We start from the raw sequence: 19,156 nt of genomic DNA, 5'->3' as shown, positions 1-19,156 counted from the left end.
TGTCAATCCATTAAGCCCGAGTATATTAATTTTAAATTCCTGAAAGTAAAACAGATGCAGTTCTGGCAGTATATCGGTGGAGAGAGCAACAATGTTAACTTTTTAGATCGATGACCTCTGATCAGATAAGAGTTGATTACATGGTACAAGACAGAGAGAAAGGGCACTGCTGTGGAATTTCAGCTTGGTCACACTGGTTCTTTTGGTGCAATTCAACCAAAATCAGTGTAATCAATGCAAAAGCTGATGGAATTTTAAGCACAATTTGAGCTTGACAAAGGCCATCATCCTTTGATGTTAACCCTGTTACAGTTATAGTAAAATGGCTTAAACTGCACTCACTAGAAGTCTGATGGTATATCAACCATCTTGGCATCTTTATGCCACAGGACACCTCTCACCCATCCAATGAGCAGGAGTGTTAGTCCATGATCTCATCTGAAAGTGCATCTTGTGTGCCCACCTCTCTAAAATGGTGTTCCAAGACAAGCCAAGCTGAGGGAGAAATAATGACAGTATGGCTAAGCGGGGAAGGGAGAAAGTTTCGCACAGACAATTTTGGTTTATTGGTGAAATGGTGAAGACAGCACCTATAGTAACATTCAAGTTTGTGATCAGTTGTTGTGTTTAGTTGTTATAAATAGGAGAACAGTGGGGAAGGCAGGAAAAGGTCAAATTGGCCTTTTCATCTGGATCAATTTTTCATTATTTTTGTGCTTCAGAGTGTCAAAAAAACTCAACCTCCAATTCGGAAAACTGAAGTTTATTCTTTCTGAAAAATAACATTTAATTATAATTACAGATGGATCCTTAGTAAAAAATATTAAACTAGTTTTGTAAGCCTTATAGAATCCCACAATTTTAAGGGGAAATTGGGAAAGAGGAGAAAACAGCTGGTGGATGTGTACAGTTGTGCGCTTCAGCAGATGACCATCAAGTCTTCTTCATCCTCACTAGGCCACGGATGCGTCGAACTAGCGCCTGAATAAACAAGTGTTGTGACCGCACTTTGCAGTAAACAGTCTCAATGTCAAGCAACTTTTTTTGCAGCGACTCCCCAAAGCTTGCTGCGGCATCAATCTGAAGCTGAAGGAAAAATCCACATATGTCAAAGACAGCAATAAAGCATGCCTGATTCACAGCAGTATGTTCACCAGGCATCTCTACAGTACCACCCACGTTACACATAAGGTAATATAAAAGCATGGATAAAGGATTGCTTAGCATACAGAAGCAGAGAGTAAAATGGATTTATTTTTGTGTTGGCAAACTGTAACTAGTGGAGTGCCACAGGGACATGGTGAGACAGAGAGACTGAGCTTACTCAATATAGCTCCTTTCAAAATCATATTTTCCTTCATTGCATTTAAACCATAGAATCCCTACAGTGCAGGAGGCCTCCAATTGGCCCATCAAGTTTTCACCACTTCTCTGAAGCAGTGTTTTACCAAGGTGCGCACATTCCACCCTATCCCAATAACCCTGCACATTGACCTTGGCTGATCCTCCTAACCTACACATCTTTGGACATTAATGGGAAATTTAGCATGGCCAATCCACCTAGCCTGTAAATCTTTGGGCTCTGGCAGATAATCAGAGCACCTGGAGGAAACCACACAGACATGTGGCGAACATGCAAACTCCACACAGTCACCCAAGGCTGGAATCGAATCCGGTTCCCTGGCGCTGTGAGGCAGCAATATTAACCACTGTGCCGCCCACGGTGTAGAAGTTGTTAAGATAGAGTTCCAATTTGTGTAAGTGGTCCCTCCCTTTATCCAGATGTTGTATGGGTATTTTCTTCAGCTATTGGACAGGTCATAGCTGGAGAGATGCCTTTAAAGATTACCAGTATTGAAACAAAGCTCTCAACACTAGAACATCTATTGAAGGCAAAACAAAACACTACTTTTTCTCTGCACCAAATTCCCAACTAATGCATCCATTTTTAAACACACAATTCATGTCATTCTTCAGATCATTCATTTATTTAACAACATAAACACTTCAAGCAATTACATGACGACCAAAAGAACGGCACTGCATGATTATATGCATTGAACCAAGATCAAAACTTACCTGCTCAATATCGTGCTGGTGTATCTGACTTAGGATCAAACGCCTGGAGTCAGGATTTGTCTCAAAAGAATAGGAATCTGGGTTTCATAAAAGATATAAAACATATCAGCATTCAGAATCATTTGTCCAGAAATATGAGATCCCAAAATTAACTATGAAATACTAGACCCGATATGGCATCATGGACTAGGTCAAAACTGTGAAGAGTCTATCAGCATAAAAGCTAAAAGCAAATTACTGCAGATGCTGAAATCTGAAATAAAAAACAGAAAATGCTGGAAAAAACTCAGCAGGTCTAACGGCATCTGTGGAGAGAGAATAGAGCCAATGTTTCAGGTCTGGATGATTCTTCGCAAGAGGTGAAGAAAATACAGGATAGCATGAGATTTGTACTGTAGTAAGGAAAAGTGGAGGGGATGCTATGGCGAATGAATAGAGAGCCAGTGGTACGTGAAGATGGCAGAATTGACAAAGATGTCATAGACAAATGCAATGTAAATGATGATCATGGCTGAGAAGGATGCTGTTAGCGGCATGTTAAGAGATCAGAACGTGCAATTGGTAGAACAAAGGTGAACAGTGTGTCAAAGGACAAAATGAAACACGTAACAGATGGTCCTAGTGCGGTGGCAGAGGGGAAACTGTGGTCATGGAAGAAAGATGGAAAGCAAGATTTTAAAAATTGAAAAAAATGAAATAGAAATGAAAATAAATTAAAATAAATTGATGGAAACAGGGTGAAAGTGGAGGAGAGAGTACATGCGCTGAAGTTGTTGAATTTAATGTTCAGTCCTGAAGGTTATAAGTGCCCAGAGGATGAAGTGCTGTTGCTCCAGTTTGTGTTGGCTTCTCTGGAACATTGCAACAGGCCAAGGCTGGACATGAGAGCAGGATGTCTGCAAGCAACAAGAAGCTCTGGGTCCTGCCTGTGGATAGATTAAAGCAAAGCAGTCACCCAGTCTGCATTTGGTACAGTATACAGCATTGGGAGCAAAAAATGCCATAGACCAGATTAAAGTCTATCAGAGATACAATATTTACTTACGCTTTTTATAGTCTATGAACACTCCAGCTTCAACCAGGTACACTGCCTTCTGAAGTGGTCAAGCACGCCTTAGAGTTACCACCGCCCACCCAACTTAGACCAGCAACTGAATCTATTAACTTCTGACTTCTATACACTAACTAATGCCATGCCTGGCTGGGTTTTTTAATTACACATCTAATGGGAGTGTACCATGGACTTCATGTAAATCTTCCCTTTCCACACTGCCTGGACCATTGGATATTGGACCTTGAGCAAAGAGAGGATAAAAATGTTGCACAAACATATAATCCATTGTGAAACTGTAAATGACAGAGTACTAAATGCTAACGCTCTAAGTAAACACTGGATTCCAGGACTTGCATTAGAAAATAGTATCTCCACAGCAGTCATATATATGTATTGTTCAACGTTAAATCTGGTACCTACCATGGTAATGTCTGGATGCACTCAGAAAATCCAAGGAAACATGGGAATCTGTGGGGGTAAAGTACAGGAAGTAATACTCCAGATGTCGCCACAAGATAAAGAGACAGGTTTCCACAATGACTGCAAAATTAGAATAGGTTAAGGAACAAAATAGGAGATGCCATTGCCCCATAACATTTTCCCAACAGAAGGAGGGCCACTCCCCCCCCCTTCCCCCCAACACCCTCCCAACAGGAGGAGGGCCCCTCCCGCGCCCTCCCAACAGGAGGAGGGCCACCCCCACCCCGCACCCTCCCAACAGGAGGAGGGCCACCCCCACCCCGCACCCTCCCAACAGGAGGAGGGCCACCCCCACCCCGCACCCTCCCAACAGGAGGAGGGCCACCCCCACCCCGCACCCTCCCAACAGGAGGAGGGCCACCCCCACCCCGCACCCTCCCAACAGGAGGAGGGCCACCCCCACCCCGCACCCTCCCAACAGGAGGAGGGCCACCCCCACCCTGCACCCTCCCAACAGGAGAGGGCCACCCCCACCCCGCACCCTCCTAACAGGAGAGGGCCATCTCCCCACACCCTCCCAACAGGAAGTGCTATTAGAAAAACTGCAGATGCTGAAAATCTGAAATCAGAACAGAAAATGCTGGAAAAACTCAGCAGGACAGTCTCATCTTTTTTGTTATTTATCCAGATCCAATGGAGGTTAAATTCAGTGGCATAAGTAGAAGCACAGCTGGCTTGATAATTAATGCAAGATGAGAAAGTGATCTAACATACTTCTTGTTTTGCATTCAAGTATTTGGAAAGGAAGGGGCTTAAAGGGGTGGGGGGGTTGAAATGTGGAGTTTAGGATGAGTTTTTGCTTATTCAAGTGAGGAGGTTGGAATCTGAGAGAATTGGAAAGAGGGAGGGGAACAGTTTGTGCTGAGTCGGGGGGGGATAGGCTGGCCTGTGTCATTGGCTGGGTTTTAATTTGGTGGTGGGGAGGTTTGTAGAAAATACTTCTATATTTAATGGGGACAGGATAAGTGCTAGGTATTTTCCTCACTTAGCTGGTGGGTTACAGGACTTCGCAACCCACAGGAGGGCTGTACAGGGGAGTGCTAATTGGGATGTTTGGCCAAATCTGTGCTGAATAAAGTGATGGGTATTGGTAGCAAATTTACAGGGCTTCTGTCTAGTCTGCTAATTTCTTCTGTTGCTGCTTGGCTCACAGTCTACTCTTTACTGTGGTTATTTACAGCTCATTCACAAAACTACAGGCAAAAGTCTGAAATGCTTGCTGTGGCTCATGGATGTTGCTATAAAGCTTATGAATTAAAGTTAATCTGTTTTGATTTAGAACACAGAACATAGAAAAACTACAGCACAAACAGGCCCTTCAGCCCACAAGTTGAGCTGATCATATCCATACCTACTGTTTCCTGTGCTGTGTTGTTCTTTGTACTAGGCTTACCTATAACCCTCAATCCTATTAAGTCCCATGTACTCATCCAGAAGTCTCTTAAAAAGACCCTAACGAATTTGCCTCCACCATCACCGACGGCAGCTGATTCCATTCACCCACCACCCTCTGAGTGGGAAACTTACCCCTGATATCTCCTCTGTACCTACTCCCCAGCACCTTAAACTGTGTCCTCTCGTAGCAACCATTCCAGCCCTTGGAAAAAGCCTCTGAGAATCCACCCGATCTATACCTCTCAACATCTTACATACAAATATATTTGTTTTTGCATAGATTTGCTGAGCACGTTCCTCAGTCACAGTAAACTGGAATTTATTAATATCTGTCTGGAGCAGTCACATCATGCGATTGATTGGTCACCTGCAGGCTAATCTAAAACAGACAGAAACACACAATTGCTTTTTCACATAATCTCATCTCTGCCTGTTTGCTTATTTTCACTCTGTGACCTGTATGATGGGCCTCAAGCACATACCTCAGCTTCTTAATGTAAATATTTTAAACAGTACAATAATTTCACTATTGTAAATCTCCCACTGAGATCCGAGCAGTGGCTTCATTAAAACATTGGGAAATGCGGAAGTAAGCTGGGAAAACATTCTGGATGTGATGGGAATGTATGTTTTTCATGTTCGGAGTTGAACTGGAAAAGAAAAGGCAGTGAAGGATACAGCAGTAGAGGGACAGCAGTTCTGCTCGGTGATTGATCTGCTGTACAAGCCGACGTCGGGCCAGAACCTGTCGCTGGGCTGCTGAAATTTTGTCCACACCAACTGTTACTAATGCTTGGCACAGCTGTGGGAGAAAAGACAGTGAGGTAATCAGTCAACTGCTCCTTCATTTTTGTTTATCACCTTTTTTTTAAACATCTGGTTGTCAGAAGCCATCTGGAATCCTCCATGTATTTAATCAACTTAGCAACGATATGGCTGACCTTCAGAGGGTAAAAGGAGGCAGCAATGATGATTCTGGGCATCAAATTAATGAGGAAAAATGTTAAGAAAGTCAAGCTGGATTTCTCTGCAACAGATTCAATTGATGTTCATGGAGCAAATTAATAAAATTGATCCAGACAGTTAATTATATCAATTAGTTCAAAAAGCAGAAGACACAGATTAAAGCCTCTTCAAGGTGGAAGCCTCAATATTTGCCCAGAGCCATCCAGAAAGTCCAGAACCGAAATCAGAGTCCCAGCTGCAAAAATCTTGGTCTACCCATAAGTGGACTGTGTTTGAAACAGATACTGGGGTGAAAGACAGATCTGGTTCAGATCAACGTCCTCCTTCTAAACAGGAATAAAGCTACTTTTATGCATTTACCTTTGTTCTTCTGTTAAACGTGGCCCAAAACAGAAGGAAACACATTTCATCATGAACTGGGAACTTCAGAGCAAATATTAAACCTGTGACACTAAGGGGATGGAAAATACAGGCAACAGGCAACTCCCAGTAGTGACAGCATCAGTTTCAAACCTGCAATTTCCCACACCCCCTACCCAAACTCCCTTCCACTACCCAAGTACAGAGAGAGCTGGAATCCACATGGATAGCAATACAAACACTGCAAGTGTCCTTGCACCTGGATTAAGAAAATGGAAGTTCAGTGCTTCCTGCTGCTGGTTCTTAACTTGTGGCTTGCTCCTGGAAATCGAAAGTCAGGTGAGTGCCTGGTCATGTTCCATGGCGAATACCACCATGATTCAATGGCCTTGACAGGACTCACTATCCTGAGCTCATAATGGTGACTGGGGCATGCCGGTGCAGTGGTTGGGGAAGAGCAATATTCATGTAAAGTATTGCAGGAGGAATTAAAACCTTCAGAATAGAGACAAAGGAGAGCGCTGCTTGCAATCTGTGAGCGAAGGCCTGTGGTGTCTGAAAAATGGAAGGTACCACACACCACCTGAAAACCATACAGCAATCTGAAGGTACCTGTGCAGCTATATTCTAATCAGCTGATTTGAGATATTGTACGCGCAAAGTCATGTAAAAGAAAATCTGAAGGGGTTGAGCACCTACACACAAAAAATGTTTTTTAAAAATCAAAGGACACAGTGCCAAACACGAACCTCCTTTATTTCATCTGGGGGTAGATGCTGTAGATTCTGATACTTGGTCACACTCTGCCGGTGGTTCTCATAACAGCTGAAGAAATCGTTTGTACTTTGTTTCAACAGGAACAGGATGACCCCAAGGCTGGGCAGCCTCCAGTAAGGAACCATTGGTAACTGAGTATCTGCAAACGGGGAGAAAACAATTCCTGGTTATCAGTTGTCAGTATGCGACATGGCCAGGTTGAAAGAAGGATGGTCACAAGCTATATTCCTGTGATATCGTCTCTGCCAAAAATGGTTAAAATGTCAAACTGCAATATAGATCACAGCGTTGGCCCATTGGAACTAATGCATTAGTTACATCTCATTTCCCTGTCTTTTGCTACACTCCTCTCCATTTCGTTCTGTGAATTTCCTTTACCCTTTCCATAGCCATGCCAGTTGTGGGGTTTATTTCTTGGTAACACATGTGGAGCTGTTTCAGTCACTTTCGCTTCTAAAAATATAGTACTAGAGGAAAGATAGAGACTCCCTGAAAAGTCTGATCACTTGGGCAATCGAAGGCTGGGAACCGTGATGGCGCTGTTCCTGATCTGTTAGTATGCCTGATGAGAACTTTTACTTGCAAGATTGCATTCGTAAATCATTGCAACCAGTTCTCTTTTCAGTAGTACAAAAGCAAAATACGATAAATGCTGGAAATCTGAAATAAAAACAGAAAGTGCTACAAATATTCAGCAGGCTAGGCGGCATCTGTGGAGAGGGACAAAATTAATGTTTCAGATTGAGATAACCTTTCATATATTTTCAGCAGTTCTTTAATCTCTTTATGTAAGTAGTCTTATTAAGAACTTCCATTTGCAACACTGACCACTTGTTACATTTGAATAAATCCTTCGCCCTCAAATATCCATTAATAAAAGTTCTAATCCATATCTAACCAGAAAAGACCAAACCTCATTAACATTCAAAGGGTTGCAGAGATAAAGAAACAAGTGTTTAGAAAATGATAACTTCAGAAAATCTAATCAAACCTATCTATGCCCTGCTACACAATAGCTATCACTATATCAAGTGGTCTGCTATATTTGTGAAAATTTAACATGGAGAGGATATTATGTACACAATCTGTTGAAATGAAGATGAACATATAGCAAAATTTGCTTGTTGGGAGGAGTGAAGTTGGAGGACATTAGGCTTACCCTGCCTACTTCCTTCTCGAGATGTGCCTTCAGCAAGACTAGGAGTAAAGAGACAAATTGTGTACTGGGACCCAGGACAGCTCTGTATCAGCAGTGTTTGACAATATTTCACCACATTTGCACAAATCTGAAAAAGGCATAAACAAGAACCACAGTTAACATTAACAAATTTTCATCCTCAATAGAGTAATTAGAAAATATCAGAATCTTTTCTGCCATTTGCCAACTATATCCCTTGTTGCAGTTTGAGCCCTCTCTCAACTGTAAACTCTAAAAATGCAATTTCAATCAAGTTAACTCATGCTTTCCATGAACCGGAACTTGCTTTTTATGCATGGTGTGAATTATTTAGCATGCTAAATGATTATTAGCGTTACCCTGGTATCATAACCCACCTTCCATATTACTGTTACCTTGGTACACTGACCCATTGCCATACCACTGTCAACTTTGAAAGATTAAAAAAAAGGCTAACACTAGTATCAAATTTACTCACAATTAGGATAATTACAGAGATGTAGAAACGAACAGTAGCATACTTGATTTGCACACAAATAGATTCAAAACAACGTTAAATATTCCATTGTGTTAAATTCTGAGCCAAGTCTCTGAGGAAACATCACAGTGACAATGAAACCATGGAACCCTAGCACTTACCCTCAGATATCCAACCAGGTTTCTTTAAAGAACAAATTACACACTTCTATTAAGCAAATATAAGACTTGTAAAGTTATTGGGAAACAGCAGGGGCTGTAGCATCACATGGATAGTTCTTTAAAAGTGTAGCAAATGCACAAAAAAGCTGAATTAACTTGTGCTGAACTTTGATTCTATTAAAGTGTTTGTACCACTCAAATAGGTAACATCTGAAGACAAGCCATTAAATAAGGCTGTGTGTTCAGTGGGTTGGTTCCTACAACTGTCAGCATCATAAAATATTTGTTCTAACTCCTGTGAAACCAAGTTTACATTTAACAATGTGCTCAACTAAACTTGGACCAAATTAAGATCAGATTTTAGGCAGTAAACACTATGTTTATCGACATAAACAAACTATTTAGAATAAATGTGCAGAATTGCTTCCATTCTGGGTAGAACATTTCAATCACTGCCACTGCAGCACAAACATAAATTGGTGATGAGAAAATGAATCCAATTTTATTTTGAACACATTATAGTACAATGCAAAAAAAAAATCATTGTTTGGCCCTTTTAAAATTCTTCAATTAATATGCCTTCTCTGCATACTATATAAAACATACAGCTGTATCCACAAAAACTCCGACACGAAGGGAAGCCCGCCGTGGGTCTAATATAAAGCATACCTGCTGCATAGCTAGTTCCATTTCATCCTTCTTGCTCACCCTGCTGACTTGAGTGCCTTCCTGCTGCTTTTTGACTTCACGAAGTCGGTCTGAGCCACTGAATCGGCTGAGCAGGCCCAGGCACTGCCGCTGGCAGTCACAAAAATAGTAAGGCAGAAATTTTGAAACATTTCATTGTCACTGAACACTTAATGAGTTTCTCAGCAATATGTGACAATACTTTCCAAACAATCCTGCGTTTGATCGTTCTTGTAAAATTGATTTGAAAAGTGCAAATTAAGCACACTTTCAAACTAAACACCCTTAAACCTCAGGATGGACATACTGGCTAACTGAAAGGGTGGAACCAGGGCTGGTGACTAGAGCCAGAGTGGGGGATTACTGAAAAACAGGCTCAGCTTGTATTCACATCAGGTCTCTCAGTGATGTTGTTTAACACCAAGGCACCCTGATCAAAACAGACAGGTCTACCACTAATGTGCAGAAGTACTCTGAGCACTTGATTAAAGGAAGTATCATTGAACATGTAGTCAGCACTCACGGTCTTAACAGGACTTAGAACAATTCAGTTCAACTGGATTGATGTTCTAGCAGTGGGTCCTAGGTTATATCCTAATCTGAGCAGTAGGGGACAATTAGCCCCACAGCGTAAAAGCATGGCTACTATGGGAAATTACAGCAATTGTTTGTACAAAAAAAATTCCCAAATCAGCAGTGAAATGTCATGACTAGTTAATCTGACAATAGCTGATGATAGTTTAAGGGGGAACATTTGGCAGCACTCTGGTAGATCCCCACTGCTTTCTTTCTTCAAACAGTAATCTCCCCAACATCAAAATGAGCAGCAAGGGTCTCAGAACCAAAGGTCAGTATTGCATTGGGGCATCATTCTGGGGAATTCAGGATCAGAGTGCTAGCAAATGATGGCAAAGGGCCATCAATGTGTTTTAAGTGCACGTCCCAGTGTGGCACAAAAATAAAGGGAGGGGGAAACAAAGTTCCAAGGAGAGAGAGGCAATTATTTTAAAATACCAACTCAAATACCTGGAAACGTCCAATATGACCTTGAAATTCCAGTAGAGTACCACTATTGCCTTGCAGTTCTATCCCTTTTAACACATCTGAAAAATATACATTACAACCAGCAATATCATTGAACAGTACAATTACAAATCCAAAACTCTCCCCCCCTCTTAAATTTCCTTCTGTCCTATATTTGAGGAGGCCATTCAGCCCATCAAGTCTGTACCCCCCCACTAAAAAACCACTCTGGCCCACGCTGCCACCCTATCCCCGTACATTGATTATGATCAATTCATCTAACCTATACATCATTGGACTGTGTGAAGAAACCCCTGCAGACAGGGGAAGAATATGCAAACTCCACAGTCATCCAAAGCCAGAATTGAACCCGGGTCCCTGGCTGCTGTGTCAGCCACTGATGTGGTAATATTAATAAGACGTCAAAACATTTCACTCCTCATCATGTAGTGCCTTAGGAACTAGGACTATAAACAGAAAAGCTTGAGTCACAGTATAGAAAATCAGTCTGTCATGCAAGATGCCAAACTGTGCTGTTGCATGGCTCATTTGAGAATTGTCTGCATAATCAGGAGGGTACCTTCACATTGTAAGTCACAGTTCCAGAACTATGCTTTGGTATGATTTGTGTAGATCCCGTTTCATAAGGCAATTCCAGAAAAAGGAATCATCACAGTTAGGGGTGACCTTGTCTACAGCCAATGTCCATGTATTTGCTTACCAGTAGGCACAACTGGATAGCCATCAGGAACAGGAACCCAACCTAATTTTTTTCCAAGGCAGCCACGTGATGTGCTGAGTATTTCCCTGCATTTTCTACTTTTCATTTGTAACTTCCTACTCTCTAACCCAGCAAATGAGCTGAAAGAGACCTGCAGACCTCAGCTGGACAGAAGGCATATAGATTGCATTAAAGTTCCAGCTCATTATCCAGTGGTGCCCAGAAGAGTGTGAGCACTTTTCTGACAGGGTAGGAATGAGGAAACTCTGCTCAGGTCTGCTAGATCTATTTTCGGATCCCAATCTCAAACCTCACTAGTCTCTGGTAAAATCAGTCAGTTTAGCACAAATTAGAAATCAAACCAGGGACTTCAGGTCCAGTGAGTGATAACTTGAAGCAGCGAGAATATAGAATATGAAAGCCAAAGTATACCCCATGGAGGGAAAATGAACAGATAACCCACAAAATTATTATGGTGCAGAAGGAGGCTATTTGGCCTATGGTGTCAGCACTAGCTCTCCAAACAAGCAACTCTTCCCCATGGGTGAAAGCATTGGGCCAAGAAAGATTTGTACATTACCGTTCCTTACCTGGTAAAGCTGCTTTGCTTATGATACCAGTCAAAAGTGCCAGCTCCTGCAGGGACCCTGCAGTTACCTGCTGGCAGCGTAGGATAGCTTGGATGGGGTCTGAATGGGCAATTAGGAATTGCAGTACCTGCAGAGAAAATCACCATTATAATCAGATGGGAATAAGAAAGAAAGACTTACATTAATATAGCATCATTCACGGCTTCAGGGCACCACCTTAAAGTAAGCGAAGCACTTTTTGAACAGTACTTACAGTTGTGGTGAGGGAACTGCAGCCAGTCTGCACACAGCCAGTTTCCACAAACAGCACATGATAGTAACCAGGTAAACTAATGTTATTGAGAGAGAAGAATTGGCCAGAACACTGGGGAAATATTTGCTCTTATTTGCCAAATAGCGCCAGGAGATCTTGTACCCCACCTGAATGATTGCAGTTTCAACAGCAGAACACTTCTCACTGGTGTGTCAGCTTAAGATTTCGTACTCATGTTTTGGAATAAGATTTCAGCCCATGATCTTCCGAGATCCAATAAACTGAGCCATGGCTGATAGTCAATTGAGCTTCAGTTTGGCTCAGCTACTATTGGACCACACAGCAGACAATATTTTATCTGGGTTAGGGATTTGATCCCACTCTTGTCCGCTCTTGAACATTATAAAGAATTCCTGTGGAAATATTTCCTCTTTGAGGAGCAAGTGAATATCACTGACAGAGCAAGTGCAGCTGGAACTGAACTCCAGTTCCCCAGTAAGTCTGTATTTTAAACATTATTTAAACAGATAGTTTTATGAAAATTTGTTGTCTTTGGTGGGTGTTTTGCGCTCCACTTTTAGCATCAAATGCAACTCAGTACTCTGGAGTCTCAACAGACTTTTCTTCCAGCAGTGTCAGTCCCATTCTCCAGGACTACTTCCACAGCCAGCACGCTTCATCGAGACAGCCCTGTAGCGAGTACCTCCTTGGCCTCCCTTTCTCAAGGGACAATAAGATGCACACCAATGGGTCACTAGAGTGGCCTCTCCTGGGCATGAGAACCTCTTCTCAGCCTTGTTGGTGCAGAGGAGTGCAAAGCAGGAGCTGCCAGAACATGCTCCATACGTACACACATACATGAGGGGTAATTTTTACCATGGCCAATCCACCTAACCTATGCATCTTTGGGCTATGGGAATAAACCAGAGCACCAGGATGAAAACCAAGGCAGACACAGGTGGAGCACCAAAACCCCACAGACACCCAAGGCCAGAATCAACCCAGGGTCCCTGAAGCTATGATGCAGCAGAGTTAACCACTGCACCACTGTGTTGCAAGGTGCTCCAGTGAGATATTATATCATATTTTATAATGCAAGAATCTGGGACAAGAGAGTTAACCTTGTACAAAACAGAAAATTCTGGAAAACCTCAGCAGGTCTGACAGCATCTGTGGAGACAGAATAGAGCCAATGTTTCAGATCTGGATAACCCTTTGTCAGAGCTCAGAGCGAAGAAAATCAGAAAAGATTTATACTATGAGGTTGGGGGAGGAGGAGGCTGTAATAGGGCAAAGCAAATGTAAATGAGGATGAAGACAACTGAGAGAGATGCTAAAAGTATCCATTAATTGATCAGAATGTGTGAATGGCAGAACAGAGGTTGAGGCAGTTGCTCGGAAAGGGGGAGGTGGTGGGAGGCAAGAAGGAGGGCTGGAATGAAGTAGTGGAAAAATGGAAGTGAGAAGGAAGGGTAATAAAAATGGATGAATGAGATGAAAAGAAGAAATGGAATGAAACAAAATAAATGGAAATGGGGAGAAGGTGGAGGGGAGAATTCATGCCCTGAAGTTGTTGAACTCAATATTCAGTCCAGAAGACCGTAAAGTGCCCAGTCGGAAGACGAGGTGCTGTTCCTCCAGTTTGCGTTGGGGTTCACCAGAACATTGCAAAACGTCAAGGGCAGGCATGTGGACAGAAGAGCAGGGTGGTGTATTGAAAATGGCAAGTGATAGGAAAGTCTGGGTCCTGTTGCGGACGGACTGAAAGTGTTCTGCAAAACAGGTCACCCCGTCTGAGTTTGGTCTCTCTGATTTCTAGTAGACCACATTAAAAGCAGCGAATGCAATAGACCAGATTGAAGGAGGTGCACATGAAGCACTGCTTCACCTGAATGGAGTGGTTGGGCCCTGGGATGGTGAACGGTGAGAAAGTAAAAGCAGGTGTTGCACCTTCTATGATTGCATGGGATGGAGGCATGGGTGGGGTGGGGGCGGTGAGATGTTGTGTGTGACGGAGGAGTGGACCAGGGTGTTCTGGAGAGAATGGTCTTTGTGAAATGCTGACAGGAGGAGTGATGAGGAAGATGTGTTGAATAGTAGCATCATACTGGAGTCGGTGGAAATGGTGGAGGATGATCTTTTGAATGCGGAGGCCGGTGGGGTGAAAAGTGAAGACAAGGGGACACTTTCCTAGTTCTGGGAGGGAGGAAGGGGAGAAGGTGAGAGCAGTGGCCCGGGGATAGGTTGGACGTGGTTGACAAATCACAATAAAGGAAGAAGGAAGACATACTGACAGCACTACTTTGGAAAGTGGCATCATCAGAACAGATGCGGCAGAGACAAAAGGAACTGAGAGAATGGGATGGGGTCCTTACAGGATGTGCAGTGTGAACAGCTGTAGTAAGGTAGTTGTGGGAGTCGGTGGGCTTTTAATGTACACTGGTAGACAGTTTATCACCAAAAACTTTATTCATTGGTGGGAGATGGCATCACTAGTGGGAGATGACATCACTAGCATCATTGCCCATCCCCATTTGCCCTTGAACTGAGTGGCTTGCTGGGCCATTTCAGAGGGCAGTTGAGAGTCAACCACATTGCTGTGGCTCTGGAATCACATATAAGCCAGACAAGGTAAGGACAGCAGATTTCTTTCCCTAAAGGACATTAGTGAACCAGATGCGTTTTTTCCGACAATTGACAATGGTTTTCATGGTCATCAGTAGATTCTTAGTTCCAAATATTTTTTATTGAATTCAAATTCCACCATCTGGCATGGTGTGATTTGAACGTGGGTCCCCAGAATATTAGCTGAATTTCTGCATAAATAGTCTAGCGATAAAAGTACTAGGCCATCGCCTCCCCTATAAATGGAGACAGAGAGGTCAGGGAAGGGAAAAAAGTGTTAGAGATAGACCATGTGAAGATAATTGGCAGGGGTGGGGGGAGATGTGTAGGTGGAAATCAGAAGCAAAATTGATAAATTTTACCAGGTCCACACAAGAGCATGAAGTGCCAGAAAAACAGTAGTCAGTGTACCAATAAAGGAGTCGTGGGAGGGGTCAAGAATGGAACAGGGAACACTCCACATAACCCATAAAGAGACAGGCATAACCAGGGCTGAGTTAACCTTGTGCTTTTTTGGAGAATTTAGCATAGCCTGCACTTAAGTGTACTGTTGATCAAGAAGGAGTCGTCATTTCTGGTGTAGTTACCTGTCCTTCAGCCAGCTGATTTTGCCCAATGCTGGAGGTTAGTATAACCTGACAAAGTCGAAGAGCTGGGAGCAGAATCTGGTGATATCGCTCTACAGGGGCTGGGATAAATCCTGATGGATCTCTTATACAAAACATACTGTTAAAAAAAAAGAAAATATGCCATAAAAATAGCAACTCTCCAAAAGAACAGGTGAAGAAAACGCATATAGCATATCTAACTGACAGAGCAGAGAACAGAGGGAGAACTTTTATACATCTTGTATAATGAAGATCATTGTGACTGACTGCTTCAAAATGGTTTTAATCCCAAACTCATACAGTGATCTTCCAGATTCAAGGTCTCTCAATGCAAGCTCCAACACTTAATGTCACAAAAGTGTCCTTTCTTGCAGCCATTCTCATGAAAGCATATTCAGATGGCAGCAGTTTACCCAGAATGGGGCAGTCCCAAGAGTGGCTCCAAGGTAGGCCTGATGTCAGGAGCTGAATTCAGACACTCCTGGTCTGACAGATTGACCTGTTCCTCCCAGCTTTTGATACTCAGGTCGGCCCATCGAATCTGCACCGACCACAATCCCACCCAGACTCTATCCCCATAATCCCATGTATTTATGCTAGCAAGTCCCCCCAGCACGAACGGGCAATTTAGCATGGCCAATCCACCTAACCCGCATTTCTTTGGACCATGGGAGGAAACTGGAGCACCAGGAGGAAACCCGCACAGACACGGGGAGAACATGCAAACACCACACAGACAGTGACCCAAGCCGGCAATCGAACCCAAGTCCCTGGCACTGTGATGCAGCAGCACTAACCACTGTACCACCATGCTGCCTTGGTCTTGGTCTTCTTGCCAATTGTGACAGCACAGAATTGCAGAATTGTTATAGCACAGGGGAAGGCCATTCAGCCCATTGTACCTGTGTCAGATCTCCGAATTAGCAATTCACCCAGTGTCATTCCCCTACTCTCCCTGTAGCTACACACATCCTTTTCAGATAACAATTTACCCTGCCTTGACCACACTCGCAGATAGCACACTCCAGGTCTTAAGCACTCACTGTTTGAAAACATTTCTGCTCATATTGTCATTGCTTCTTTTCCAATTACTTGGAATCTGTGTCTTTTCAATCTCAATCCTTCCATTAATAGGAACTGTTTCTCTCTATCTATTTTGTCCAGGTTGCTTATGGTTTTGAATAGCGAAAATCAAATCTCCTCTCACCCTATATATCACCAAGAGAAACAGTCCCAACTTCTCAATTCTATCTACAAAACTGACGTTCTTCATCTCTGGAACCAGTCTCAAGAATCTTTCTAAAAGTTTGGCACCCAGAACTGCAGGCAATATGCTTGTTGATGCCAAACCAATGTTTTATATAAGTTTATTATCTTCTTACTTTATCGTACTCTATGCCCCAGCGGCACTGTGGCAAGCACTGCTGCTTCACAGCACCAGGGGCCCAGGTTCAATTCCCAGCCTCGGATCACTGTCTGCATGGGTTTTCTCTGAGTGCTCCGGTTTCCTCCCACAGTCCAAAGATTTGCAGGTTAGGTAGATTGGCCATGCTAAATTGACCTAGTGTCAGGGGACCTGGGTGGGATTGTGATCGGTGTAAACTCAATGGGTTGAATGGCCTTTTTCTGCAATTCTAATAAAATAAAGGAACCTTGATGCTTTACTAACCACTCTCTCAACCTATCCTGCCATTGTCAATGATTTATGTACATATACACCCATTGCTCCTGCACCCATTTTAGAGTTGTACCCTTTAATTTTGTACTAGTTCTCCATGATTTTTCTCCCAAAATGAATTACTTCATACTTTAATGCCATGAACTCCATCTGCCATCTGTTTGCTCCTTTAGTTCTACACTCCTCCTCACAATTCACAATGCTTCCAATTTTCATATCATCTGCACACTTTGAACTTATGTCTTCTGTGGAAAAAAAAATCCCAACACTGACCCCTAGGAAACTCCATTACAAACCTTCCTCCAGGCCAAAAACCATTCCTTAATACCAACTGCTGTTCCCTGTCACTCAGCTAATTTTGCATCCATGTTGTGACTTTTATTCCAAGAGCCAAAACTTCTCTCAGAAATTTGTTGTCCGTCATTCTATCAATTGCCATTTGGAAGTCCAAGTACATCGCACCAACAGCACTGCCCCAACCAAACACCTCTGTTACCTCTTCAAAAAATGTCCAGCAAATTGACTGAGATCAGCCATCTACAGACAGGCCAGAAATTAATAAAGGACCTGATGGACTGCATAACTGAATATCACATGCATAACACCCTATTTATCCACTTAGAAATAGGATCAGCAACCTTCATTTGTTTTTGAGGCAATAATAAATTATTGATTGTGACGAGCCAAATTTTTTCTCTCATTTTGTTCTACAACTAAGTATCAATTAATGCAAAAAACTAAACACCAGGACTCAGCCCAGAACCCATATTGTCCGGTGACTATTTACCTGACATTTCTAAACTTGGAAAGAGCCAGCTCCTTCCTAGCCCAACCCGAATGCACTGCTGCTCACTCACACAAACTGTTACATGAAGAAATGCTATGGACTTTGCTGACTCTATCAGCACTTATTACCTGTGTGAATCCGTTTCAGGTCGATGATCGTAGACCTGGCATTGGGACAGGTGCACAATAGCGCCTGCTGTCAGAAGCTCCAAGGCTCCCACCTGGACTTTAGCCACTCTCGTCAAGAAGGCCTGATGAATATGTTTAACAGGAAAAAATATGGTCAATAAAAAATAGTTGCAAGGTAAAACGTTTGTCTGGTGTTAGAAATCAAGTTAACAGCTTGTGTAGAAATAACAGACAAAAAACACTAAGTGGAAACTGTTATGGCTGTGTTTCTAACCTGCAGCATACAACATTCAAATATACGATGTAGGCTTTGTTACAGATAAGTTTCCTCACTCAACCAATTACTCCAAATTACAATTCCTAATCAAGTGTGCAATAAATAGGCATTTATGAATTGTATATGTTAAAGTGGTCCAACTTATACTCTTTCCCACAGTGTTGGAGCGGTCACCTAGGTACAACAGAGAGAATGATTATGCTACTGATTACTGTAATAATCAAGAAAACAGGAGTTCAGGTCCTAGCGTAGTTTGAGAATTTCAACGTAGTTTTCAAAAGTCCTAGAAATAAAAAGCCTGCATCAGTTCAAGTGACCATAAAGCTGATGAACTGCTGAACCCACAATGAATACCTATTACCAGCCCCACATACTAACGCCTGTGTTTATCAGCCTAACTGCCCCAAGACAGAATTTAAAGAGCATAGACAGTAGAGGTTCACAAAATGAACAACAGAAGGACATGCAATTCACTGCCCAAGTTAAAATTACCTGTCTGCTGAAATCTTATTGTAGAATGTTGTGAGTTCCCTAAATCACTGACAACAAGGAAGTCCAACAAAGGTAGTTTATTCCTGAGCTCAAAGCTATATACAACACTGGGCTCTACTTGCTCTCCTGGAGAATAACTCCTGCTCTTCTGCCATGTCACTCTTTTGTAGACACACTGAGCCCAACTTTACCATCAAGTTGTGCCTGTTTTCGGGTGTGAAAACTTGGTAAAGTCAGGCTTGAGGCAAGTAGCACGATCTGCGCCTGCCCTCCATGCTGGTTCCCCCTTTACCAAGGCCTGGAAATGGCCATCGTCAGGACCACACCCGAAATGGGCACAACGTCAATTTAAATGCATTT

The 19,156-nt window shown here is 42.7% G+C and overlaps 1 protein-coding gene across 1 annotated transcript in view; it reads right to left on the bottom strand.

Moving 5' to 3' along the window:
- Positions 1-747: 747 nt before the first annotated feature.
- The window catches only part of nup205 (nucleoporin 205), a 122,499-nt gene continuing 104,090 nt past the window's right edge, over positions 748-19,156 (bottom strand). The window contains exons 33-43 of the mRNA XM_080190618.1: positions 18,028-18,149; positions 15,414-15,552; positions 11,949-12,075; positions 10,641-10,717; positions 9,597-9,725; positions 8,271-8,397; positions 7,084-7,250; positions 5,687-5,810; positions 3,554-3,673; positions 2,080-2,156; positions 748-1,086 (exon numbers count right to left, since the gene is read on the bottom strand). Coding sequence (XP_080046744.1) covers positions 934-1,086; positions 2,080-2,156; positions 3,554-3,673; positions 5,687-5,810; positions 7,084-7,250; positions 8,271-8,397; positions 9,597-9,725; positions 10,641-10,717; positions 11,949-12,075; positions 15,414-15,552; positions 18,028-18,149 — 1,362 coding nt within the window. The 3' untranslated portion in view covers positions 748-933. The remainder of the gene's footprint in view (positions 1,087-2,079; positions 2,157-3,553; positions 3,674-5,686; positions 5,811-7,083; positions 7,251-8,270; positions 8,398-9,596; positions 9,726-10,640; positions 10,718-11,948; positions 12,076-15,413; positions 15,553-18,027; positions 18,150-19,156) is intronic.

Source organism: Carcharhinus amblyrhynchos, chromosome 6 (genome assembly GCF_965287045.1).
Source record: "Carcharhinus amblyrhynchos chromosome 6, sCarAmb.v2.hapA, whole genome shotgun sequence".
Lineage (NCBI taxonomy): Eukaryota > Metazoa > Chordata > Chondrichthyes > Carcharhiniformes > Carcharhinidae > Carcharhinus > Carcharhinus amblyrhynchos.
Note: the sequence above shows the minus strand (reverse complement) of the source record. Positions and strands in the feature narration are given on the sequence as shown.